Source organism: Garra rufa, chromosome 10, assembly GCF_049309525.1.
Source record: "Garra rufa chromosome 10, GarRuf1.0, whole genome shotgun sequence".
Lineage (NCBI taxonomy): Eukaryota > Metazoa > Chordata > Actinopteri > Cypriniformes > Cyprinidae > Garra > Garra rufa.
Window position 1 is genome coordinate 31566761 of NC_133370.1, and position 27554 is coordinate 31594314.

The 27554-nt window shown below is 34.7% G+C and overlaps 2 protein-coding genes across 2 annotated transcripts in view; one reads left to right on the forward strand and one right to left on the reverse strand.

Moving 5' to 3' along the window:
- The first annotated feature begins 15841 nt into the window (after positions 1-15841).
- On the forward strand, positions 15842-20627 carry f3b (coagulation factor III, tissue factor b). The gene is made up of 6 exons (XM_073848509.1): positions 15842-16115; positions 16354-16477; positions 16625-16812; positions 16898-17073; positions 17160-17328; positions 20143-20627. Exons 1-6 carry the CDS (start codon positions 16046-16048, stop codon positions 20274-20276), a joined length of 861 nt encoding a protein of 286 aa, XP_073704610.1. The 5' UTR covers positions 15842-16045; the 3' UTR covers positions 20277-20627.
- A 109-nt stretch (positions 20628-20736) lies between these two features.
- Positions 20737-27554, reverse strand: part of abcd3b (ATP-binding cassette, sub-family D (ALD), member 3b) — a 15363-nt gene continuing 8545 nt past the window's right edge. Inside the window, exons 13-20 of the mRNA XM_073849426.1 lie at positions 27328-27489; positions 27139-27216; positions 26972-27037; positions 26796-26885; positions 23845-23964; positions 22849-22953; positions 22576-22632; positions 20737-22471 (exon numbers count right to left, since the gene is read on the reverse strand). Coding sequence (XP_073705527.1) covers positions 22394-22471; positions 22576-22632; positions 22849-22953; positions 23845-23964; positions 26796-26885; positions 26972-27037; positions 27139-27216; positions 27328-27489 — 756 coding nt within the window. The 3' untranslated portion in view covers positions 20737-22393. The remainder of the gene's footprint in view (positions 22472-22575; positions 22633-22848; positions 22954-23844; positions 23965-26795; positions 26886-26971; positions 27038-27138; positions 27217-27327; positions 27490-27554) is intronic.

Sequence of the window (27554 nt, forward strand, 5' to 3'; positions counted from 1 at the left end):
CATGTATGCCTGAAAATGTCAGTCTCAAAGAAAACACTATCATTTTGCTCCACAAACCACGAGATCAGTCTGTGAAAACACTGAAGTAACTTGAAACTCGAAATATTTTAATGCCTGTGGCAGGAGCTGCTCCTCTTCAGTTACAAAGGCTGGACTGTACATCTGCCAACCATTCTGCAATCTCCAACCCTTTCGAGGAGTCGTCTCTTTCAGGCTTTACACACAGTATGCGAATACTTTACATCACAGCAGGCTTGGCTTCAAGTACATGAGGTTGGATTGGTTTTTTGATTAGTACTTTCCACTCGCGGCCCAAAGAGAGTTCCTTTCAGCGTTCAGCTGGACACCACAGCTGCCAAGGGACCAAGACTGGAAACTGTTTGTCACGTTTTTTTTTTGTCCCCTCACTGCTTACTGTAATTGTTTGTACTCTGGACAGATAAGACTGAAAGCTAAAGATTTTGGCTCATGAATCATCAGATAGGATTTCTGTGAGTGCAGGACATCTTACTGTTTCTTAACAGTATGTTTGCTTAAACTATAATATTTCATTTTATGACCTTTATGGCTATTCCGGTCAGATGTTAGCTGTGGGAATAGTACATTGGATATGATGCCAAGAGCTTGTCCTTGTCTTTTACCCTTATTTACAACGTCTTCTAAATTGTAGTCTCTGTTCTACTAGTGTAACTAAATGGAAGTTTCCTAAAGATTGCCCCTTGTTCTCCATTGGCCAGACAAAAAGATAGCCCCGCCCTAAACCTAATAACATTAGTTGAGCCATTGTTGGGCTGGACCAAATGCTCATATAAACAAAGCACTGTTTTAAAAGTGTTGGATGCACATTTTGGGAAAAGATTAGCTTGCTCAAAAGTTACACACCTCAAGAAATTAAAAGATTTTGTGGCCTTTAGTCCATGTGCATTATCCACCTTATTTTTTCTCTAAATGAATGAACATGATAATATAATGGATCGGCAATCTCGCAGGCTGACGATAGGACCCAATACTACTGTAGCGTATTATTTACTCACCCTCCATGCATCCTAGGTGTATATCACTTCCTTCTTTCAGACGAATGCAATCTGAGTTATATTAAAAAATTATTCTGGCACTTCCAAGCCAACAAAGGCCTCCTGTAATGAAATGATGCGTTTTTGTAAGAAAAATATCCATATTTAATATGTCAGAATCACTTTAATCTAGCTTGCGCTAACAGTTGTACACGGAACTTGCTGCTTTAGAAAGGGGCTTGGCAGTACTGAATCACCGTCTAAGCTGTTTGCCAATCACAACCAGGGGCGCAGCTTGCAATTTTGGGCCCTATGACAAAATATGAGTTTGGACCCCCCCTACCACACCAAAGCAGATCTCTGGGGGCCCCTAAAGGGCATGGGCCCTTAGAATCGTCCTAACTTACCATTACCATTAGTCATAAAGAGATTGTTTTTTTGAGGAAAACATTTCAGGATTTCTCTTCATATAATAAATATGTATGGTGCCCCCGAGTTTGAACTTCCAAAATGCAGTTTAAATGCAGCTTCAAATGTCTTTAAATTAGGGCTGGGCGATTAATCGAAAAGTAATCGAAATCGACATTCAGAACCTATAATCGATCAAATTTTTCCAGGTCAATTATTTCAATTACTTTCCCTTTAAAAACACTACTGCGTGTGGAGTCACGTGACCCCGCTCCGTTACGTTGCGTTATTCCTCCGACATGTCGATGGAGAGCTTAAACAGTATTCATACAGTAAAAAGTATTTACAGGATATACAAGAGTAATTTTATTTAGAAGAGATACTGCTTATTTTCTACTTTTAATATTTATTATTATTTTATAAATTTATTTTGTTTCCAAAAGTGCAAGTTATTTATTTTCACTAATTTAAGAAAAATGTGACTTTTAATTTTAAGCAATGTGTGCTTTAATTTCAGTTGTTCAACACTGATGTTCAATAAATAATCATAGATAGTTGATAGTGTGTGCACCCTTCATTCAAAAATCTCTCACTTGTAATATATGTGCATATTTACTGTACAAAACTTGTCAGTAAACTATGAGGGCAAAAAAATAAATATTATTTAAATATAATTTTATTAACGAATAAAATAATCGTTCATTAATCGTAATCGGGTTAAAATGTTCAATTAATCGAGATTTTGATTTTAGGCCAAATCGCCCAGCCCTACTTTAAATGATCCCAGCCGATGCAGGAAGGTCTGATCAAGCAAAACAATCAGTTTTTTTCTAAATTTTTTTTACAATTTATATCACCACAAATGCTTGTTTTGGTCTAGCTCTGCGTGAATTGTGTGTATTCCTGTTTATGACAGTTAGGGTATTTCGAAAAACTTCCATCACATTTTCTTTCTCTTCCAACTTCAAAAATCGCCCTACATCGCTGTTTTACCTTTTTTGTAATAGAACATTTGACCTTCATGTTCACTTTGTAAACACTAGGTCGGTACTTCAGCAGCGATATAGGATGATTTTCAAGTTGGAGGAGAAAATGAGATGGGAGTTTTTCGACATATCCTAACTGTCATAAACAGGAATACACACATTTTATACAGAGCTAGACCAAGACAAGCATTTGCGGTTAGAAAGTGTTAATTGTATTATTATTATTTTTATTTTATTTTTTTTTAGAAAATAACTGATCGTTACTCTAGATAAGACCCTTCTTCCTCGGCTGGGATCATTTAGAGACATTTGAAGCTGCATTTAAACGCCATTTTAGAAGTTCAAACTCAGGGGCACCATAGATATCCATTACATGGACATAAAAATCCAAAAATGTTTTCCTTAAAAATATAATTTCTTTACGATCGAAGAAAGAAAGACATGAACCTGTTGGATGAGAAGGGGGTGAGTACATTATGTGTACATTTTTGTTCTACTCCTTTAAGGGGTTAAAATATCTATTTGAATATATTTTAAAATGTAATTTATTCCTGTGATGGCAAAGCTGATTCAGAAATCAATCTAATACGCTGATGTGCTGCTCAAGGCACATTTGGATTATTATCAATCAAAAAAATTAATGTTTTGTAACATTATTAATGTCTTTACTGTCACTTTAATCAGTTTTTAATGCAGGTAAAGCATTCATTTTCATAAAAATATCTGACAGACCCAACTCTAAATGGTATGGTAGTTCAAATTTCAAGTTTTATTTTATCGTACCGTACTTTTGAGTAATTTGAAACCTCTTGTGGATGCTAAAATCTCTTCAGGATTTCATTTATGTGCTTTAATTGTGGCGATAGGGAATCTGCAGAGACACCTGCTGCCTAGTAGCAGAGTTACACCCTCTTGAGTGTCCTGCCCTCAAACTCATGTTATATATAAATCTTAAGAGAAAACAACTTAAATCCGAGAGTATTTCAAAATTATCCATTTAAGTTTTTTTTCCACCTCTGTTTGACGACATACCAAATATTAAAATAACTACTGCATTAGGTAGTAATTTACATGGGCATGTATATAACAACCAGAAGGTGGCGCTCACATAGCAAGGTACAAAGACGGTCTATAAAAGAATTAGGTTTAACACAACGAGACAACCATGTTTTGCTAACAGGATTGTTTCCAGCTGTTGAAGGAAGGTAGAAGCCACTAATAACATTGGACTTATCAGTAAAAGCAACACGAAACTGCTGATAACTGTGAGAATGATCAGTCAGGAACATTCCAGTCAAAAAGGGATTTCATCACTTCAGAATGAGAAAACACAGCAAATGCGTCTGGTCTGTACAATACTAGCTCTGTTCAGTAAGTCCCATATGAACCAGAGCATGCACACGTGTTTAATGAACTTGAAAGACTTCTTTGAATAAAAATCTTTAGCAAATCTATTTCAAGTGCAGCAGATGATGATTACACAAACTTTTAGTTTGGTTTTGGCTTTAGTTAACTATAATAATTCTGATCAAGATGCACTTTTATTGCACACAAGCAGCTCGAATTTCTGCAATAAATGTCTTCCACAGAAGAACACAAAAAGGTGAGGTTTACTTTGTTTTTCTATTGAAACATGCCTTATCTTTATTGGTCATGAGAGGCAGTAAATGCTGAGAAACCTAATTCCATCATAATATGTCATAGGCCTATTTATTCTTTTTTTAAACCTTTTATGTTTTACCACTTTAAAGGAAAGAGGAACCACAGTTGCGTGGAATTTGTGAGAAAAGTCACACATAGGGTCACAATAAGCGAATGTGATAAATCAAGTGATAAGACACACTCAAACATGCATTCCAAAATGCAACATACTTTTTATGGTAACAATATAAGTTGTTAATCAACAAGTGGTTTTATTCCATCACATAGAGTTCTACAGTATCTCTCCAAATCAGAAGGAATGCTTAGGAATGTAAAGGTTGAGCTGGACAGAGTTCATCAGTGACTCAACCCCCTCATATGAGCTGTTGCTTAACCATGCTAAGAACAATTTAGCAGGTTTAGAGATAATACAGAAAACTACATTTGAAAGGCCAAGTTTTCTACCCTTTTAAGTTCTGCATTTTGCTTTCCTATTAAAAGAGCAGTCCCTCGGGTCAACGGATCATAGCCATCGTAAATATGCATGGGAATGGTTCCCAGTCTGCAGGGGTGTGATCGATGCACATGAGAGCATGGGAAACTTAGAAAGGGACTTTCTTAGATGTCTATTTTTTGTATATTAGTTTTAATCAACTTGGTCTGGACTGATAGTCCTACTAGCCTGTTTCAAATATATAAATGGAGTTTCCCATATTTCCGTTACAAGTCAGTGTTTTTTCATTTTCATTTCCAATTAATTGGAGACTTACTGAAACCACACATAACAGGAATGAATAAAATCTGTTTAAAAAGTGTATGAGGTAAAGGGTGTGGAGTTGAGTTGGGTGTGGAGCAGAATGATTGGTGATAACACTAGTAAATGTTTGTAGAAAGCGATAAAAACTGTTTTGCAGCAGGAATTGATTAAGACTCCTTAGTTCCACTTGGCAGAGAGTCTTCCCAGAAAGTTCATCCTGTGTTGTTTATTCAACAAAATTCATTCATCCATCCGTCTTTCAGTCTTTTCATCCATCCATTTATTGTCCATCTGCATCTTTTAATCTTTTCATCCATCCATTTACCCACCCATTCATCCATATTTCAATCTGTCGTCCATGCATCTGTCAATTTTACCATCCATCCATCTTTTACTTATTTCATCTATTCGTTTTAATCATTTCATCAATCCATCTTCATATCCATCCATCTTTCAAACTTTACATCCTTTCATATTTTAATCTTGTCATCCATCCATCTTCCAGTCTTTCCATCTATTTAACTTTTAATCATTTCATCCATGCATTCATCTATATTTCAATCTATTGTCCATCCATATATCCAAAGATAGGATAGATGGACTGATGAATGGATGGACGAAAGATTGAAATATGGATGAATGGATAAATGAAATGTTTAAAAGATGGATGGATGAAAAGATTGAAAGATGAATGGATAAATAGATGGGACGAATTAAAGATGCATGGATGGATGATGGACGGATAGATGAAAAGATTAAAATATGGATGGATGGAAAGATGGATGGATGAATGAAAAAATTTAAATAAATGGATGAATGAAAGACACATTGAAATACGGATTAATGTATATGGATGGATGGATTAAAGGATTAAAAATAGGTTTCCATACTTTTCAATAAAAATCAGTGTATTTCTATCCATTCACCTTTTAATCTTTTCATCCATCTATCCATCTTTCAATCTTTCCATCCATTTATCTTTTAATCTTTTCATCCATTGATTTATGCATTCATCTATCCATATTTCAATCTGTCGTCCATCCATCCAAAGATGGAAAGAATGTAAGATGGATGGATGGATGGATGAAATGAAAGATGCTTGGATGGATAAAAAGAATAAAATATGAATGGATGGAAAGATTGAAGGATGTATGGATTGGATGAATGAAAGATTCATGGATGGATGGATGGATGGATGAAAAAAGTGAGATATGGATGGAAAGATTAAAATATGAATGGATGAAAAAATTAAAATATGAATGGATTAAAAAAAAGAAAGATGGATGGGAAGATTGAAAGATGAATGGATGAAAAGATTAAAATATGAATGGATGGAAAATAGAAAGATGGATGGGAAGATTGAAAGATGAATGGATGAAAAGATTAAAATATGAATGGATGGAAAGATTAAAGATGGATGCATGGATTGATGAATCGATGGATGGGAAGAATGAAAGATGCATGGATGGATGGATTAATGAAAAGATTAAAATATGAATGGATGGAAAGATTGAAAGATGGATGGCTGGGAAGAATGAAAGATGCATGGATGGATGAAAAGATTAAAATATGAATGGATGGAAAGTTTGAAAGATGAATGTATGGATTGATTGATGGATGGATGGATGGATGGATGGATGAATGAATTATTGAAAGATGCATGGATGGATTGATGAAAAGATTAAAATATGAATAGATGGATGGGAAGAATGAAAGATGCATGGATGGATGAAAAGATTAAAATATGAGTGGATGGAAAGATTGAAAGATGGATAAATGGATGGGAAGAATGAAAGATGCATGGATGGATGAAAAGATTAAAATATGGATGGAAAGATTGAAAGATGGATCAATGGATGGGAAAAATGAAAGATGCAAATATGGATGGATGGATGGATGAAAAGATTGAAAGATGGATGGATGAATGGGAAGAATGAAAGATGCATTGGTGGATGGATGAAAAGATTAAAATATAAATGGATGCGGGATGGATGGATGACAGGTTGAAATATGAATAATTAAATGGATGGATAAAAAGATTAGAAGATAGATTCCCATAATTTCCCATTACAAATTAGCATATTTCCATCCATCCATTTGTCAATCTTTCATTTTTCAGTCTTTCTATACGTTCATCTTTTAATATTTGAACCATCCATCTGTCAGTCTTCCCACCATCCATCCATCTTTCAATCTTTCCATCCATGCATATTTTAATCTTTTCATCCATCATCCATCCATCTTTCACTCCATCCATCCATCTGCTACATTCAGTTCAAATTAATGAATTGAACTGGCATTTAAAGGCATTCTCAATTAAGACTCTTACTAACCATGTTTTATCATTCACTGGACAGCTAAATGATTTAAGATTAAGTAGAAAGTCACCAGTCTGCGGTAACCTTATCCAGAGAAAAGAACACTGTGTGGAGAACAGACCGGCACTGCTGACATGTATAATCAGTAATATCCTGGAGCCAGTTATGAGGACAGACAACTGCTCAACGTCTCTGAATTTGAACTAATGCCCTGGCCACGTGTTCAGTGTTTCCTGTTATCCTAAACGCAGACCTATGGTCATCACGATGACTCCCTAGCCTGTAACAATGGCCTGAAACAGGGATGGGGATCCTTTGTATTAGTCTGGTCGGATCAGTATACCCGTGTGAGCGGGATAGCATGTTTACACAGGGTAAGAAGCCGACTTGTCGGAGTCTGGCAGACATCTGGGATCTCTAGAGCTGGGGGTGTAGTAATTTCCTCCCTCCACAGTTAAATTCCTCTGCATAGAGGGGTGTTTTAGCAGGCCTGTCTACTGGGGTGGGATTCAGAGGGGGAGTATAAGGGGGTGTCTGAGAATGTTCTATTGAGCTGTCAGAACACCAGTCTCACAGCATGAAATGACACAATAGAAACTAAACTCTTTTTTTTATTTTTAGTCAGTTTCAGATTAGACTTTGTGTCTCAACCTTCCCAGGCGGTTAACAAAAGGACAAGCGGAAGGACAAGCAGTGGAGCATTGAGTAACATACAGCTTTCTAAACATAGCATTTAGTCAGGCCTTCATTTGATCTGTCATCACCACAGACTTGATTAGAAACATTCGGAAGACATGTAGACTTGTGACAAGTTACCAAGTAGGGTATTAGTCAAGAGAATCATTAAAGGAAAACAATAGTGATGACACTTTTAAAAGAAATGATGACTTTTGACACATTATTTCCTCAATAATAAACATTAAAATACACGGCTACTGTCTGAACTTGGCAAACATCCTATTGAACTAGGTGTTACTCTCTTGACAGATTTTGTACTTTATTACTAACTCTGATATGCATATTCAACACAGCTTTAAAGAAGAAAGTACATTAATATCTTCTGAAGTATGCAGTGCTCGCAGAATGAACCCACTCACTTTTTTCAAATTCAGTCGCTGGTAAAAGTCCAAATTCGAACACTCTGAAGTGTTAGACAACTATTTCAAAAACTATTTTTATTCTAGAACATTCTCTTTCTGCAGAATGAAAGGCGCATTTGTTAAACCTGAATTGGGTCGTAGCTGACCTTTAGCTTCATCACAGCGCAACATTTTCCTCCAAAAGGCTTTAGTTTCGTCAAAGGCTTCGAGTAAGTTCTGGCTGTGACGTAACATCGGCCTTTCTGAGAAGTAGTTCTTCTCCAGTCTGTTTCATTGAAAGTTGAGCTATATTTTTCTAAATTGTTGCTAGAGTGTTGTCAAAAAGAGCTTGTATAAGCCTGATGTGGCTCAAGTCTTTCCTTCAGTAGAAATCTATGGGATATTTTTTACCTGTGTTACTATCCATCAGGGAAAAATTGTAAGCCTAATTAAATAGTAATTCCATACCTTTCCTTAAGTCAAATTTTTGTTTATTTATTTTAAAAGACCTTACTTTGGAGGCTTTGACCTGTGACTGTGATTCATTTGGGATATACTCATTTCTACCATAATTTTAGTTAAGCTGTGTAGTATAATGGAAATACTCTCTTTGGAACTGTTGTCAGGGTTCATGTGTTTGTTGTGGGTTCTTGACGCATGTTTTTTTTTTTTTTGTGCCCTACTTTTCTTTTTGGTTTGTTCCCTTAGTTACACATTACTTTGATTAGTGTTTGCACCTGATGTTCTTTAGTTTATTGAGAGGGTTTGCACTTACGTCCCAATTTGGTCAGTTATAGATGTGCGTCCATACTGCCGATACTCGGATGTAAACAACAGCATGGATAGCACGGTTAATGTACTACTGAATACATTGTTCTGCTAATTCATGCTGTCTACACCACGTAGAAAATGTGTGGAAGCTGCTAAATCATGTAGAGAAGGACTTAGTAAGCAGGAAAGGCTGCAATATTTTGACGAACATAAGTTAATAGGTGGTAAAGATACATACGAGCAGTATGTAGAACAAACACGAATGTTGTCGAGATTCTTGCCCTGGAAATCCTGGTTCAGTCTGGCCAACCACAAACGCCTTTTGTTTGCACTCTCTTTTCCTTGATTTGTTATAACTTTTGGCAGTCTATAGTACTCCAAATGTTTTTCCCAGTCCATTTTCAGCAGCAATTAACCTGCAAAATATATTCAGTTCTCGTTGCGTGGAACCCAGTTCTGTTTACACTTTCGGAGTCTGTGTAAATACAATTATGTTGCTGCATCTAGATTTAAATGTCTCAACCTTATTTGCAACCAGGCTATGACAACTGTAGATGCAGTTGCTGATGAAATTTGAGTTGGTTAAACTATTTTACAGAAGTGCGTCACACTCTTCAGAGCTCCATATAAGTCCCATGACCAAAAATGGAGTTCAGACAGCCCATTAAGGCTGGCGTTCTTACTACTTCCAAATAACTGAGAACAGACATTGAGGACAGTATAGTCATGGAAACTGTACACCAGACGTCTGCCACTCTTATGTACGTTATTGCATCTCCAGGAATGGAAAAAAACGGTTTCAAATGCAGACTTTAAAGAAGTCTTAGTCTGTATTTAAGTAAAATCTGTTATTCAAAAATAAAATCAAACCATTTAAGTCATCCTTAGATCACACAAGTGATCTAAATTAGTATTAAATATCACAACACTTAGAGATCATCAAAAATCTACATAGACTGTTGAAATCTCTCACAAGAAGAAAGATTTTGGATATAAACATTACTTAGGGCGAGTCCAAACTAAGGCTGCTGTTAGCAGCAGCTGTAAAAACAAAGAATCCAATACAATCATGAGGGAATTACAATAGTTTTTTTGCTAAAATACTTTCATAGTTTTTATGTAAACAGCTGAGAAACTGAAAGTCATCTTTGTGTGTTCATGGGATTTGAATTTATATCAATTTAATACTTTGTTATTCTGTCTGAATTATTATATATTCATTTTATGACATATTTTGGCCAGGATGTGTGGTACTAGAATGTTTGTTTTGTGTTCACTGTCATTTGTTCAACCAGTCAGAAACAAAGTTTCACTATTTCACACAATCACTGTTGAATTTCCTAACACTTTTTTTCTTTTGCTGCAGTTTCACATGAATTTTATTATTGGCACCAGTTCCTTTTTCTTAATGTGGTATTAGACAAAGTGTAAAGCACCCTATTTAAAGGAACTGTTATTTCCATTATGTGGACAGTTATGGACATCCGCCACAGTTGCCTCATTCTGGCAACATTGTTCCTATTATCTATTGCACTGAAAACAGCATTTAACAATTCTGAATAAAATTACTCATTAGTACTCACCCATGCAAGGTTCCTATTTCGTGTTATCATCCATTTACCATAGAAAAAACGTTTATTAGATAATTTGGTGCAACAATTAAGTAACTGAGGAAAAATCGTTGAAGGAATCACTGACACACATATGATGAGAGATTTTACAGTTATGAAACTGAAAGCTTGTTGATGATGATGTCAACTGGCAGCTGATGGGAAAACGTTAACTTTGTGAAATGTTTGTGAAAAAGATGATCATGAGGCTTGATGATCATGATTCTTATCTTGTGTTATACAGCTATCTCACGTCTACGTGTTACATCTTGTGTTATACAGCTATATCTCAAGTCTATGAGTGTGATACTGAGTTTATACAACATTTTAACTGCACAAGTGTGTAAATATATAAAAAAACTTTTAAAATCCTATTTTGTGCAAAACTAGTTCCTTTTGTCATAGATTAAAATCTTAGTTTGACAGTTTAACAGCTGAGCCCAAGCCTCCGTTATTCGAAAACGTCAATTAAGAATTAGTAATGAAGGAACATTGAGTTGCTTCATTAAAATCGTATTGTATTACTGTATTAAAAGTAGCGATGAGAATAACAAAGTTATAAATAAATGGCGTCACTAACGGCATTACTTTTTTTTAGTAACGAGTAATCTAATGAATGACCGTTTCCCCCGTTACAATGTCGTTACTGAGGCGTTACTATAAAGTTCTTCTTCTGAGATAAATTCTGGCTTATTCCTCTCAGCGTGTCTTCTTCCAGAAATTAAACGTAGCCGAGATGAACTTGATGAATGTTCACGTTTGTTTATGGAGGTCATGTCCACACATCTCACGTGAATGTTTAAAATTTGAAAAGCGAAGCTGCTCATTTGCGTGATTACATTAGAGAAAAACTGGAGCTTCTGTTGGTATCATACAGATCAGAGAATATTTGTTCAACGTAACTTCATTTAAAAGTAGACATTTCAATCTTTCTATACATATATTTCTTATGTCTGTGAGGCAAGTATTTGCAGAGATTCAGGTTGTTTTATTTACGTGTCTGTGAAGAGAGGTGACGGAGACCAAGACGCCAGAGAGCACACCCTGTTTATTTTACAAAAGCACACAGTTTTCTTGTTATTATGTCTATACACAAATAAAAGTAGACCCTTTGCAGTTTCAAGTATTTACATATTATACATTAAGAAAAAAAGAGCCCAACCTGGTGCGGTCTTGGGCCACAGAGGGTTAACAGTGTTGCCATGGGATGTTTTTCAAGTCTGTGGGTTGAAGCAACCCTAATAACCTGATATTTAGCCACTAGAAGGTGTCTCTCTGCATTTAATACAGCAATCATTCTTCAGATCAATCTCATATTCACAATAAAACATTAGTTTGAGTATGTGTTTGACTGCCCGTTAGATTTACCCAAAATGAATTACATCTCATGTTTAACCACTATAAAGACATCAGAGCCAGCTGCAAGTTCCAGAAGATCTGGCCAAAGTAAGGCTGCTCTTGGCGGGTTCGTGAGTGCTGAACGGCCACTGGCGGCCTGGAGCTCAAATGTACGACAACTTTGATGCACTTTTTTTAAATAGACGCAATCTTAATTAACAAACTGCATATTTGAACTATAAACAAGTACATTCACGCCTGAAAACTTGACACAAATCGTGACACATAAACAGTAATATTTTTAAAATGATAGTGGGATATGGGCATCCGCCATGACAATCATTGTGAGAAGTACCGCAAGTGGAGTGATGCAATTGCAAATGGTGAAATGCCTGTTGGAGGCTGTTGTGTGTATACAGAGGCACCAGTAAGGGGGCCCACGCACTTTAGGGGCCCCCAGAGATCTGCTTTGGTGTGGTAGGGGGGGCCCAACCTCATATTTTGTCTCACGGAAAATCAAAACTAATAGGCGCAACAGTATACACAAAGAAAAAAACATGCTGCGGTAGAAAAAAAGATAAATATTGTATAACATATTATATAGGTAAGCACCATTACGATTACAAACGTGACATTGATTTTATACAACAGTTCAATAAACTAGTAGTTAATAGTACTGACTTACATTTTAGACACATTATGACTATTCTAAGCAAAGCAACAGCAGAACAGTCGCGAATCTCCGAGAAACACATAGTGTTTCAGTACTGAATGATTCAACATTTTTTTAATGAATCGGGTGAGTCAGTGAACGGTAAAGTCTAGAAGGGAGACATATTTCGCTACTGGGCATGCGCACATCAATCTAACGTTATTTGTATCACATTTAAGCAATAAGGTACGAGAGGCCGTGCTGTATCATGAATAAATCACGGCTGAAGGGCGTTGTTAGGCATCCGGGATGTGTGCGCATCTTGGTTGCAGAAAACCCGGGAGACATAGCGGTTACGAATAGGAAATTACAAGGATACGGTACAAAACAGTTAGATTCTAAAATATTATAAATTATTTTGATTAGATGTTATTTAAAAAATGTTTACCGCATATTACAGCTTGTCACCCAACGATAAGAACGGTTATTCAACGAAATTAACGTGAGTGAGTGGGATTGGTCTGACAGATCTGTTTGCCATAGAGGTAATCGTGTACCCGTAGGTGCTGACATAGTGGTTTCGCTGGCTATGTTATGTCAGAGCTCGGAACTGGGAGTACATTGATCTAGTACGAGTTCACGAGTGAGAAGTCACGGGTTTGACTGCCTTTCGGGTGCACTTTGACGGCTAGAAGGTTGGAAAAACACGAGTAACGGGTTGCCTGGAACGCGGCATTATAGCGGTTCCAGTCGTCTTTTGCAACCGACATGCGCAGTTGAACCAGCAGCGTGACGTATGTGTGACGTAGGCTGAGAATTGGTCTATAGAATACCCTTAAAGGGGCTTTGCTATGGCTGAATCCGTGACTCTCTCATTAAGACAGTGACTTACTGCCACCTATTTGTGGTTTGGTTTCATATTTAAAAGTATTGCATTTTTTCAACATTGTAGATTTATTTGTTAAAAAAGTAAAACATTAATCTTATAACACTATTTATGCATTTGCAATTTTACTGTGTAAATGCATTTTTTGGAACCTCTTATCTTCATAAACAGTCTAAGTAAATACATTTAAATAGCATTTTTGGTGCAGGCTCTGTTTTTCCTGTGCAGTGGAAAGATGGAGTTTGTATATACTGATTTAATTTGAATGGTAACCATACAGAGTCTAATTATTCTAATTTAATGTATTGATAAAATTTCAGAATCTGGCATAAATGATGACACATACATTAAGTAAGGTTAGGAAAATAAAGTAAAATATTGTCCTAGGAATCAATTTAAGGCAAATATCAATAATCAAATATTCTGAATAAAGTAAGACCTTATAGAGCATTGATGAGACTATTGCTTCACAATGGATTAATTTTCGGCAAAAAAAGGCATTTTTTGGCCCGGACAAGTAAATTTTTACTGGGACAAGTGAATGTCTCACATGCAAAAGCTTAATGTCAAGCCCTGATATATATATATATATATATATATATATATAGGCACGTGTGTGTGTGGGCTATCCCTTAAGGGGATAGAAAATACAGTGTGGACAGTATAAAATACATTGCACCTATGAATGTCCCCACAAGGATAGTGGAACAAACATGTGTGTGTAATTTACTAATGTTTAAACCTTTATAAAAAATGTTACATTTTATGATTTTTTTTAAAATATTTTAGATATAAAGTCGAACGATGTCCCGTCATGTTCAGCCTCAAATAAATTTATAGTCATTTAATCATTTCAAAATAAACATTATGTCATGCCCTAACCAATGTCTATCTAACCAATGTCTTGCTAGTGAGTGACTGCCAACTGTAAGTTGCCTCATTCTTATACTACATGTCACACTTTAGGAATGACTGGACTTCCACTTAAGTTTATCCTAATTAAGCAGTCACAGGAAGCAAATTCCAATATTACTCAAACAATCTGAAGTATTTCAGATGTTTACCGCGTATAAATAAACAAAGTGACATTGCAACTACACATTCTACTCTAAACTTTGGATGTAAACATCTAATGTAAACTAATGAATTCTCCGTCTTAAAAAAAGTGAGTTTATCTTTGTACCCTCCTAATAATCAAAGCGAAAGCAGCAATAGGACATTTTACTGGTTATTATACTCTGAAATACTTTGACTGCTTTTTGTGCTTTGAATGGATGACTGTTTGGCACATGTGGGAATGTATGACAGCAGAGACCATTAGAGAATAACAGCCTAAGAAACAAAGGTTCATAAAGTTTTTTATTTTTTTTATTTTGCTGTAGCAAAAATTGATCTCATCTGCCATTTATTTAGGATTAAAACTGTTCGTTAATCTTTTCCTCACGCAACACCACATGATCTAAATTAACAGAGTTGCTTAATGTTTTAAATCTGACTAATTATCCACAAGCATTTCCATCAAGTCACAGCCAGTGTTTAGCATTTTTTATCTCCTTATCTGATTTTAAAAAGGAGATGTTTATAAAAGGAGATTCACCTTATACACATTTTGGTAAATACAGCCAAGATACAGATAAGTCATCTTTTCTGGCAGTCAGGTGGTCCGACAAGGCCTTCTATGAAGTAAGAAAAGGGCCATCTACAAATGTTTTGTCTTTGGTCTTGTATATTCAAGTGATAGGCTTGACACAAAAATAAATATTTGTAGGGGTTAGCTAAAAGGAGTGCCTTGTTTGCTCATAATAAAATCTAGTCGGAGAGGCACAAGAACAAGCCAAGTACAGAACTGTGGTTACACAAATCATCCTCGGCTGGTCTGATTTTCCTTGCCACTGAGTGACTTAAGAGTGAATCTTCCCCACAAGATGGCACACACGAGTGGAACATCTGATTTAAGGTAAAGCTTTTTTGTAAATCCATGGAAACGTGGAATGGGAAATGATGAGTATGTGCATAGTGCAGATCATGTAAATACAGGAAAATTAATTTCACTTTGAAAGTGGCTTTTATATTAACCTAAAACTGATAAAACATTAAATTGCAAATGAATCCCCCCAGTCAGAGTTGGGGTGATTGATAGACTTGTTAAACAAAGCTAAATTGAATTAAAAAATGTCTAATCTTACCTGCACAAAAGTCTAAAAGCAGTTTAAACAACATAATAAATGTTTCATTAATAATGAAATAACATAATGACAGTAAAAACTATTCGCGTTTGTCAAATGTTAAGTAAGGTTACATGCTTGCTTGGATTTGCAGGTTAGCTGCGTTAAACTGTATCCGGATAACCATATATGGTCACAAGGTGCGCGGTACGATGGATGCCCAGCCAGTGACAAAACCCCAAAGTTAAGAAAGGGGCGGAGCGGCATGACTCATGCTCTGTGACTGCCAGCGCGAAAGCTCTCTCTCACACTCTATAAATTCGGGTGGCTGCTGGAAGATTTAATTGACAAACGCTCCTCAGAGGGATAAGACTTGGATTAGATGTTTTACGCCTAAATTGGACTATTGCTATCGCAAACGATGGAAAGCAAGACTGTAATGTTTTCGACGCTTTTTCTTGTCTGGCTTACGCTCGTAAACGGATCCCCAGGTAAGATTTTCGTTTTTCCTACTCCGTAAACTACTCAAAATATTAACTGTTTACTTATAGTATTGTAGTGTATAGTACTATAGTACTGTACAGTGCAGTATGACATGGTACAGTGTAGTATAACAATGTGAACTTTTCATGTAACGTTAGTTTCAATGTTGGGTCGCAATGGAAACTATGAAAGATACATGATGTTTCATACTGTATTGGTTTGACTGTAGTCCTCTGTCCTATTTAGCATCATTGAAAGAGGGCAGGCTTTTCAAGGCAACAAATGTCTCCTGGTCATCTTACAATTTCAAAACAATCCTATCATGGGGACCTAAACCTGTCAACCACACATATACAGTTGAATTCTCAAGGCAAGTACATCGATATCTAATTTAAAGCTTTGCTTTGGATTTGTTCATACTATTTTGTGATTTAAAATTCAACACAAAGTATTTATGTATTGATTGAAATCCTAAAGTGTGATTTCTAACCAAGCAACCAATGATTTTTTTCTGCAGAGTTGGTAAGGACAAACAGAGAAACCCTCACTGCATTAGAAGCACTGAGACTGAGTGTGACCTGACTAATGACCTGGACATAAAGGGGGTTTATTCTGCTGAGATCCTCTTAGAGTCTCTACACGAGACATCTGACTATGTGGACACTCCATTCACTAGATCAAAGACGTTCTGTCCTTATAACGACAGTGAGTGTCCAACCCTGCATTCTCAATTCTCAATTCTCAATTTTGATTTAAAGCAGTAGCTTAAATATTTATTTTTTTCCTTTAGCTTTAATTGGAAGACCTGAGTTTAAGTTTGAGTTTAAGAAAAAGAAGATTGTGCTGATCATAAACGACCCCATCACAGCTTTGCACAAAGATGGCAGATCTCTGAACATCCGTGATGTCTTTAAGAAAAATCTCAAGTATAAGATTGAATACAACAAGGCTGGAAGCACTGGGAAAGTGAGTATGAGCGTGTTTACAAGATTGCATGCCATGCCTTTCTTATTTAAATTGCAATCCTTACATGTTTGTTGGTTTGTTTTTAGAAAACGCTGATTGTGGATGAGAGCATAGCTGAGTTTAATAATCTAGATGAGGATCAGAGTTACTGCTTCAGTGTGGCGGCATACATCCCATCTCGTAAAGGAGACAAGAGGGTCGGAGAGTGGAGTCTCCCCAAGTGCTCACCACAGGAGCACAAGACCTTGTTTGAGGGTAAGATTATTATGTAATCCTTGACGGCTTGCTTTTGACATTAATTAGGGTGGCACCCATTTTCGAGACATAGGAAGGTAGCAAAGGATTATGCGAGTGATTCAACTTTTGCTCAAAGATTTAGCTGTCTAGAATTGCAGTGTTATGGAAAACATGAAGGTTGTTAAGCATGAAGAGGCCTGATCAGGGTCAGGGGAGAGGAGGGAGGATGACACACACTGCCATTACTCACATTGACCAGAGCTGACAGCTGTGCTGAAAGGGCTTCATTCAGTTTTGTGGAAAAGCTCTGTTTCTGCAGTTTTTACGCAATATTTCAGTATCAATTTCTGTTATATAATCTATTAATTTTTAAATTTGAATGTTTTGTTATATCGTATAAAAGTTAGTTTTGCTAAAAGATTATGAACTTGCCACACTTAAAGCTATATTTAACATACACACAAAAACTCACCTGGAGTTTTTTTTTAAAACGCACAATATTTCAGCATTCATTTTTATTATATAATCTATTAATGTCTACATTTTAAAGTTTTGTTAAATTGTATAAAAGTTAGTTTTGCCAAATGATTATGAACTTGCCACACTTAAAGCTAGATTTAACACACACACACACACACACACACACACAAAACCCACCTGGAGTTTTTTTAAAAACACGCAATATTTCAGCATCAGTTTCTATTATATAATCTATTAATATCTACATTAAGTTTTGTTAAATTGTATAAAAGTTAGTTTTGCCAAAAGATTATGAACTTGCTAGACTTAACACACACACACACACACACACACACACACACACACACACACACACACACACACACACACACACACACAAACCCACCTGGAAAATTCAAACACGCAATAACTCTGCATCGATTTCTAATAATCGATTAATTTCTAAATGTAAAGATTTGTTAAATTGTATAAAAGTTAATTTTGCCAATAAATTTAAAAACGTTTCACACTTAAAGCTAAATTTGACAAACCTACACATAAAAACCCACCTGGAGTTGTTGTTGTTGTGTGTTTTTTTTTTTTTTTTTTTTTTAACAATATTTCAGCATCAATTTCGATTATATAATCTACTAATGTCTAACTTTTAAAGTTTGGTTAAATTGTATAAAAATTAGTTTTGCCAATAAATTGAAAAACGCTTCACACTTAAAGCTAGATTTGACACACACCTACACATAACCCACCTGGAGTGTGTTTTTTTTTGTTTGTTTTTTAACACAATATTTCAGCATCAATTTCGATTATATAATCTTTTAATGTCTAACTTTTAAAGTTTGGTTAAATTGTATAAAAATTAGTTTTGCCAATAAATTGAAAAACGCTTCACACTTAAAGCTAGATTTGACACACACCTACACATAACCCACCTGGAGTGTGTTTTTTTTTGTTTGTTTTTTAACACAATATTTCAGCATCAATTTCGATTATATAATCTTTTAATGTCTAACTTTTAAAGTTTGGTTAAATTGTATAAAAATTAGTTTTGCCAATAAATTGAAAAACGCTTCACACTTAAAGCTAGATTTGACACACACCTACACATAACCCACCTGGAGTGTGTTTTTTTTTGTTTGTTTTTTAACACAATATTTCAGCATCAATTTCGATTATATAATCTTTTAATGTCTAACTTTTAAAGTTTGGTTAAATTGTATAAAAGTTAGTTTTGCCAAAAGATTATGAACTTGCCATACTTGAAGCTAGATTTAACACGCACACAAAAACGTACCTGGAGTTTTTTTAAAACATACAATATTTGAGCGTTATTTTTTTTATTATATAATCTATTAATGTCTACATTTTAAAGTTTTGTTAAATTGTATAAAAGTTAATTTTGCCAATAAATTTAAAAAACGTTTCACACTTAAAGCTAGATTTGACACACACCTACACATAAAAACCCACCTTATGAGTTTTTATTTCAGCATCAATTTCTATTATATAATCTTTTAATGTCTAACTTTTAAAGTTTGGTTAAATTGTATAAAAGTTAGTTTTGCCAAAAGATTATGAACATGCCACACTTAAAGCTAGATTTAACACACACACACACACACACACACACACACACACACACCTGGAGTCTTTAAACACGCAATCTATTGATTTAATAAAAACTACTTTATTAATTCACACATTAACATGACTTAAACAGATTTGTTAAAACTAAAACATTACAATTTCTACAACATATCTAGAACAAAACTACAACATTACAAACATTTAACTTTTAAATGAGTATTATTAAAAAACGAATTAAGTCTCGCTGTTTAAAGAGTCAATAAATTGAAACATTTGCTGAATGTTTTTTTTCAACCGTTTCTAAACTCAGTATTTCAGGATCAATAAAGCTTTATTTATTTATTAAAAATACATTTGGAACTTAATAATTGAGGTTTGTGAATATAAAATTAAAATAATTTAAAGTGAAACTTGTAAAATGTTGTTTGTTTTTTCTTATTTTTATAATTGAAGATATATTTATGAAAAAAAAATTAAGGTATTCTTAATATATCTTTCAAAAAATTGAGTTTTTCAACATGTTTAACAAAAAAATAAATAATAAACAAAATCTTTTACATAAACACTTATCATTGAACTGTTATTTGAGCTGGATTTGACCAACAATTTAATGTGAATTTAAAATTGACAAGTTTGCTGTTTTGAGAACACACACCAAACTAAGCTTTCCATTAAGTAGATTTAATTCTTTAAAACAAATTCTGTTTTGTAAAAATGATTTATTAAAAATACAATTTGTTAATGATTTTTATTTTTATTTTTTCTCCATAGAGTATGGACTGGCTGTGATTGGAGGAGCAGCGCTCATTATATTGGCTTTTCTAATTGCTGTAATCGTTCTGATCGTGGTTTGCTGTAAACGACTACAAAGACCAACAACGATTTCCAAGGAAACCATAGTCTAGACTCTGGTAAAGGGAATACGTTTCTGCTACTTGAGCTCAGAACGGGACGTACAGCTGGACTGTAACCCTTTTTGCGCTGAGCAGGACCTGCAGAGCAGCACTGGACTGGTTTCTATGAAACGCTAACACTACACGATATGTTGTACATATCTGACCTTCGCTTTTACTTTTGGATATGGTTGAATAGAACTGTATTTGTTTATTAAATGGCATTATTTATTATTTTCTTAAATGTGTATTAGCTGCTTTGTGTATACAGTTTTATTATTAGTAGAAAAATATTTATTTTTTTTAAATATAATACTCCTATGATCTTAACTAGATGCAACAAATAAATTATACTTATGACTATTTCCTTTTCCTTTTTTTTGAAAGACGTACCAGAACTGTTGCTATCGAGGTATGATTTGTAATGACTTGCGTAAAAGAACTTGCACAATCAAAAACGGGGAAGAATGTGTTTTTTTTTTTTGAGGCAGCAATTCAGTCCCATTTTTAAACAAAATCCCCTAATGACTGAGAAGGCATTGTTCAACAATCTAAATTTAAAGGAACAGAGACACAATAAGTGTTGCATTCTCATCTCAGTAGCTCACCCTTGTGGTAAAACTACAGTAAGGATCTAAAAGTATTTTCTTTTTCTGCTCAAGGCTTAAACTTGGACTTAAATCATAACTAAAATGCAAACAATTTTGCATACACAACCAGTCAAAAGTTTTTAAACCGTAAGATTTTTTAACGCTTAAGTCTGTTTTTCTCACCAAGCCTGTATTTATTTTATCCAAAATACAGCGAAAGCATTAATACTGTTAAATATTTTACTATTTAAAATAACTGCTTTCTATTTGAATATTTCAAAATGTAATTTATTCCTGTGATCAAAGAAAAATTCTCAGCATCATTACTCCAGTCTTCAGTGTCACATGATCCTTCAGAAATCATTCTAATATGCTGATTTGCTGTTCAAGAAACTTATTACTGTTATCAATATTTAAAACAGTTGAGTACCTTTTTTTAGGATTCTTTGATGAATAGAAGGATCCAAAGATCAGCATTTATCTAAAATAAAAAGTTTATGTAACATTATACACTACCATTCAAAAACTGGGAGTCAGTATAATAATTTTTTTTAGAAATTAATACTTTTATTTAGCAAGAGTTTTAAATTGATCAAAAATGATGATAAAGACATTTATAATGTTACGAAATAAATGCTGTTCATCTGAACTTTCTATTCATCAAAGAAACCTGAAAAAAAATTCTACTCCGCTGTTTTCAACACTAATTATAATGTTTTTTGAGCAGCAAATGAAGCTTTGAAATCACAGGAATAAATTCATTTTTTAAATATATTCAAATAGAAAACAGCTATTTTAAATGATAAAAATATCTGTACCTATATAGGATCAAATAAATGCAGGCTTGGTGAGCAGAGGAGACTTCTTTAAAAAACATTAAAAATCTCACGGTTCACAAACTTTTGACTCTCAAAACATGTCTAAAATTAAAATGAATAACTGAAGTAAAAGTAAAAAAGATTTACGTTTGTGCTTTTAAATAATACCACACAAGATAATTTCAATATGTTCTGTAATTCAATAAAATAAGTAAAACTGGTTTGTAAGGCACAATGTATCCAGTAGGTTCTCAAACATATTATTAGGCTTCATTATATCTTAAAATAAACTTAAAGACCGCTCATTACAATTAAATAATACAGTTTCCACCTCATTATTGTACCAGTGACATACAACAGTATGTTATTGACAACAACATTAACCAGTGACTGTTCCAGTATCACAACTTCTATATTACAAATGCTTGATTCTTAAAACGGATATCAAACCCAATGTTATTCCTTACAAAAATCTTTTCAGATAATGCGCACTAACCTCTCCCTGAGAGCTATTTATCCACAGAGTTACAATCCTTTCCCTCAAATGAAGAAAAGCTGTTATGTTTCAACAACATCTTATAATATAAAGTTATGAATTCATTAGGTACAGAATGATATTGCTTCAAATCCAGGTTCAGTCCCAACAGGCCTCATTCACAAGTCTGAATTTCTTTTTCATTTAATTTACAATAACGATTTACGCAAATGCCCAGTGTCTTTATTATGATCCAAACTCCACCGTTTCCTTCGTGATGAGTTTGAACTCATAGTTTCCTCTTCCATCCATGTGCAAGTAATGCTGCAGTACAGAGAAACAAAGTTTTTAAACTTCATAGCACAAAACTTGAGGTTTTCTAATGAATTCTGCCAACTGTATAATGAAAGACAAGGGCAAAGTTGTACCTCGTGGTGCTTCCATAGTGATTTCCTGTGGGAGACTGTGAACAGTGTGATTCCAACCTGAAAGGAGGAAACAGATGATTCCAGCAGAGCTGAGGGAGACAGATGTTTCTATAGCAAACTCCCACAGGAGCAACAAACACATTCCAGACAGAAAATGAGCATAGTGGGCTGAGCACCTGTTCTAACTTCTCTAGATATATGTCCTACAATTCTTCTTTTTTCACACTAACATTTTTTGCATTCATTGTGAATAAGACAACAACATTTGACTACCTTTCGACAGTGGCTGTAGATGAAGTCCTCCACATCCACGCTTACAGCACTGGTGCACTCGTCAAGAATAGCAAACTGGGGTTTGTGGTAAAACAGACGAGCCATCTGTGCAATTCAATAAAGAGACATGAAAGATATAAACATTCCTTATTTCTTAAAATTCTTATACAGGCCACATTAATAGGAGTTGAGGTCAAACGTTTGCATACACTCATATGCAAGTATTACAGAAGGTTCAAATGCTCACTGACGCTCAAGAAGGAAAAACAATGCATCAAGAGCTGGGGGTGAAAGCTTTTTGAATTTGAAGATCAGGGTAAATTTGACTTATTTTGTCTTCTAGGAAACATGTAAGTATCCTCTGTAGCTTCTAAAGGGCAGTACGAAATGAAAAAATATGATATTTAGGCAAAATAAGAAAAATGTACACATCTTCATTCTGTTCAAAAGTTTACACCCCTGGTTCTGAATGCATTGTTTCCTCCTGGAGCATCAGTGAGCGTTTGAACCTTCTGTAATAGTTGCATATGAGTCCCTCAGTTGTCCTCAGTGTGAAAAGATGGATCTTAAAATCATGCAGTCATTGTTCAAATACATAAAAATGCTGGAAAACCAAAGAATTTGTGGGACCTGAAGAAGTTTTCTAAAGAACAGCAGGCAGTTTAACTGTTCTGGGAAAACAATGGACTCAACAAAAACAAAACAAAGCAAAAAACAGCTGTGAATTATCCAGGTAACAACACGGTATTTACAATCAAGTGTATGTACACTTTTGAAATGGTTCATTTTTATAAATTCAACTATTATTTTCTCTTGTGGACTATTTGTAAACATTTTATGTGAAATATCTTTTTCAGGTCCGTACCAAATTCAAATTACATGCATTTTGTATGACCCCTCTTATTTTGGTAAAATAATTCACATTTTGCAGATTCTCCAAGGTGTATGTAAACTTTTGACCTTAACTGTATCTGTAATGCAAAGATCAGAGCTTACAGCCATCCTCTGCTTTTCTCCTCCACTGAGGACGTCCATCCAGTCCTGCACACTGTCCCAGCTGCCCTCTCTCTCCAGGATATGTCCCAGCTGGACATTGTCCAAATATTCCTTCAGCACCTGACCACAAGTACAATGTAAGCACATTTCTTAAAGGGACAGTTCTGCCACAAAAAAAATCTGTGAATGGTTGCATTTACACTGTGATCTTTTGACTATATCTTTTTGGCCCGTCAGTTTACATTCACTTTAGACATCGCTGATATCCGATATCTGTTATTAGGGGAGAGCGGGGCACAACCTAACACTTTTTGAATTTCGCGGTTTATGTAAATCCACTTTGGGTTCAGCGTTCAATTTTTATCCACATTATTTTCACACTTGTCTAGTACCAATATATCAATATATTTACAGTGTATACGTTTTTCGTTATTTACCTCAAAAGAAAGGAAGTGAAACGTGACAACGTGCCCCGTAGGTGGGGTTTGTGAGAAATGTGAAAGAAACTGGCCACTGGGGGCTTGATATCATATTTTTTAATGGTGTAAACGACTGTATATTGTGCAGTTTTTCACACATACACAAGGTATATTCATATCAGACGATAGACTTCCTCATTCCGCACAACTTTGCTTCTAGAAAATTATTAAATGATTGAGAAGATGTCAAAAACCTACTTTTAAATGATGAAATTTACCCTTTGCGAAGCAATAACGGGGTCGTTAAGAAAAGGGGTCTGTCCAAATATATCCAAAATCCTATAAAGCCTAAACAAAAACCTGCTAAGCACATGGAACAGGTGATTCTAAACAAGCATGCATGTAAATCAAATTTTAGGTGGTTAAGTCGTAATTGTGCGATTAGACGTAGGTCGGATATTCAGATATCGGATATGTATCCGAATAAAATCCCCATTTGGAAGTGGCCCAAATCGCATGCAGAAAAATCGGATCTTGTGCGGATTTGTGTGTTTACACATGTGCAACAAATTCAGATGTGAGCAAAAAAATCCGATTTTTTTGTGCGTGCAAACGGATCATTAGGGCCAGATTCACAAACAGCTTGCGCCAGGCATTGAAATAGCACTGTCTGGATTTACTAAAGATTGCGCAAATTTATGGGAGGAGAGAGCTAAAAGACAATCACACAATGTGATTTATTAATGTTTGAGCTCACCGAATTACTGGTATTTGCACCATTGTTTAACGCCCAGAAAAGCATGTCTTGAAGCAGTAATTTCCACTGCTCTTGGTAGATTGCTTTGGTCATTATGGTCATTAAGAGATTATAAATATATATATATATATATCAAGTTTAAGTCCTTCGAATAGACATCATCACTTCTATTCACATTAAACACATTAAAGTTGAATATTCACACATACACTACCAGTCAAAACTTTGTGAACAGAAAGATTTCCTTCTTTCAAAAAAAAAAAAAAAAAAAAAATATATATATAATAATAATAATAATAATAATAATAATAATAATATATATATATATATATATATAATATGTGTGTGTGTGTGTGTGTGTGTAGGTGTATATGTATCACAAAAAAAAAAAAAAATATATATATATATATATATATATATATATATATATATATATATATATATATATATAAAAATATATATTTCTGCTTTTGCTGTATTTTGGATCAAATAAATTCAGGCTTGGTGAGCAGAAAAGATTTCTTAAAAAAAAAAAAAGAAAAAAAAAAACTTTTACTGTTCAAAATTTTTGAGTGGTAGTGTATGAACAAGTCCTCCGAACAGACATGATCACTTTTTATGATGAACAGATCTAATTTAGGCTTTTATTCACATTAAACAGTTGAATATTCGCACATACACTACCAGTCAAAAGTTTGTGAACAGAAAGATTTCTAATGTTTTTTAAGTCTCTTCTGCTCACAAAGCCTGTGTGTATTTTTTTCAAAGTACAGCAAAAACAGTAAAATGTTTAAATATTTTTACTATTTAAAATAACTGTTTTGTATTTAATTTCTTTTAAAATGTAATTTATTCCTGTGATTTTGAAACTAAATATTTAGCATCATTACTCCAGACACAAATCATTCAAATATTCTGATTTGCTGCACACACACACACACACACACACACACACACACACACACACACACACACACACACACACACACACACACACACACACACACACACACACACACACACACACACACACACACACACACACACACACAAAATAAAAAATAAAAAAATAAATTCACAATATTGCTGCTTTTGGATCAAATAAATTCAGGCTTGGTGAGCAAAAGAAAATTCTTAAAAAAAAACACTCTTATTCATAATCCTTTCCTATCAAAATGCTTGCTACGGATGCAAAAATGCAGAAAATGTAACTTTTTTATGACGGACGAATATTTCAGAGGCAGTGTGACTGACAAAACATGAGTTCGTATTTATTTTTTAACGCGCGTAACTCACTTTTGTGTAGTGTATCAATCAAGTTTAAGCCCTCCAACAGACATGATCTCTTGATGAAAATTTAATTTAGGCTTTTTATTCACATATAAACAATTGAATATTTGCACATACACAGAGCTCATCAAATATGGCCAACAGAAGTTCAACCGTACTTGTGTGACATGTAAAAAAAAACACCAATCTTTTGCGTCAAGCAAGTATGGTTAAACTTCTCTTTTTCCATGTACAGTATGTGGATTGTTGTTTATATGTGAAAAATGAAATCTGGTCATCATTTGTGCAGCACTTTTTTTGTGTTTTTGTGGAATTCACTTTTCAGCGAAGGAACCTAAATCCCTTCGGTTTTATTAAAGATTTCTTCATTACTGTTTTGACGAATATAGACGTTATGAGTATACAATGATGGAATTTTAAATTTTTAGTGAAACATCCCTTCATAACGTAACACATTTTGCCGTCCACTTGATTATGAAACTCACTCGGTCAGATGTTCCTTTCTTCTTTTGGTCTTCATGTGTGTCAGGATAAATCACCTGATCTCTAAGGGAGCCCAGTGTCATATAAGGCCTCTAAATAAAATATACAAACAAAATAACTTTTAAAACACAGAAAACATTTTCAAATTTAACCACGACCTTCATTTGAACAGGCGCACCTGTGGAACATAGAAGAGTTTCCCTCTTTCTGGTTTTGTGAGTTCTCCTCCATATAGAGGCCACAGCTGGGGAAGCAAAGAGACATTATAAGAAAAAAACCCCAACCAAACAAACCCACAACTGTGGTTTCTAAAAAAACATATTTCTACGGACGAAGATCTCTAACCTCTCCTAGCACTCTGAAGAGTGAACTCTTTCCACAGCCGTTGGGCCCACAGACCAATACGTTTGTCCCAGAAGACACCTTTATGTAAGAAGTGAAGGTGGTGATTACTAAAACCAGATGACTAACCCCTGTTTTACAAGTAAATAACAAGCTTTGACTAGGAAAATTTTATATTTACGGAGCATTAACCTCAAAAGACAAGTCACGGATGAGAATGTCTCCATTGGGCGTTGCTAAAGGTATGTGCTCAAACCTGTGGATGAAAGGATGCAGCTTATTTTGAAACACTGATGATACACTTGGGTTAGACACCATGTCTACGTTTAGGAATATAACAAAAAGGACTTGTGAATTGAGGATTACATGAATGCATAAATGTTAAGAAGCTTATTTAGTGTGTACTATGTAACTTACTT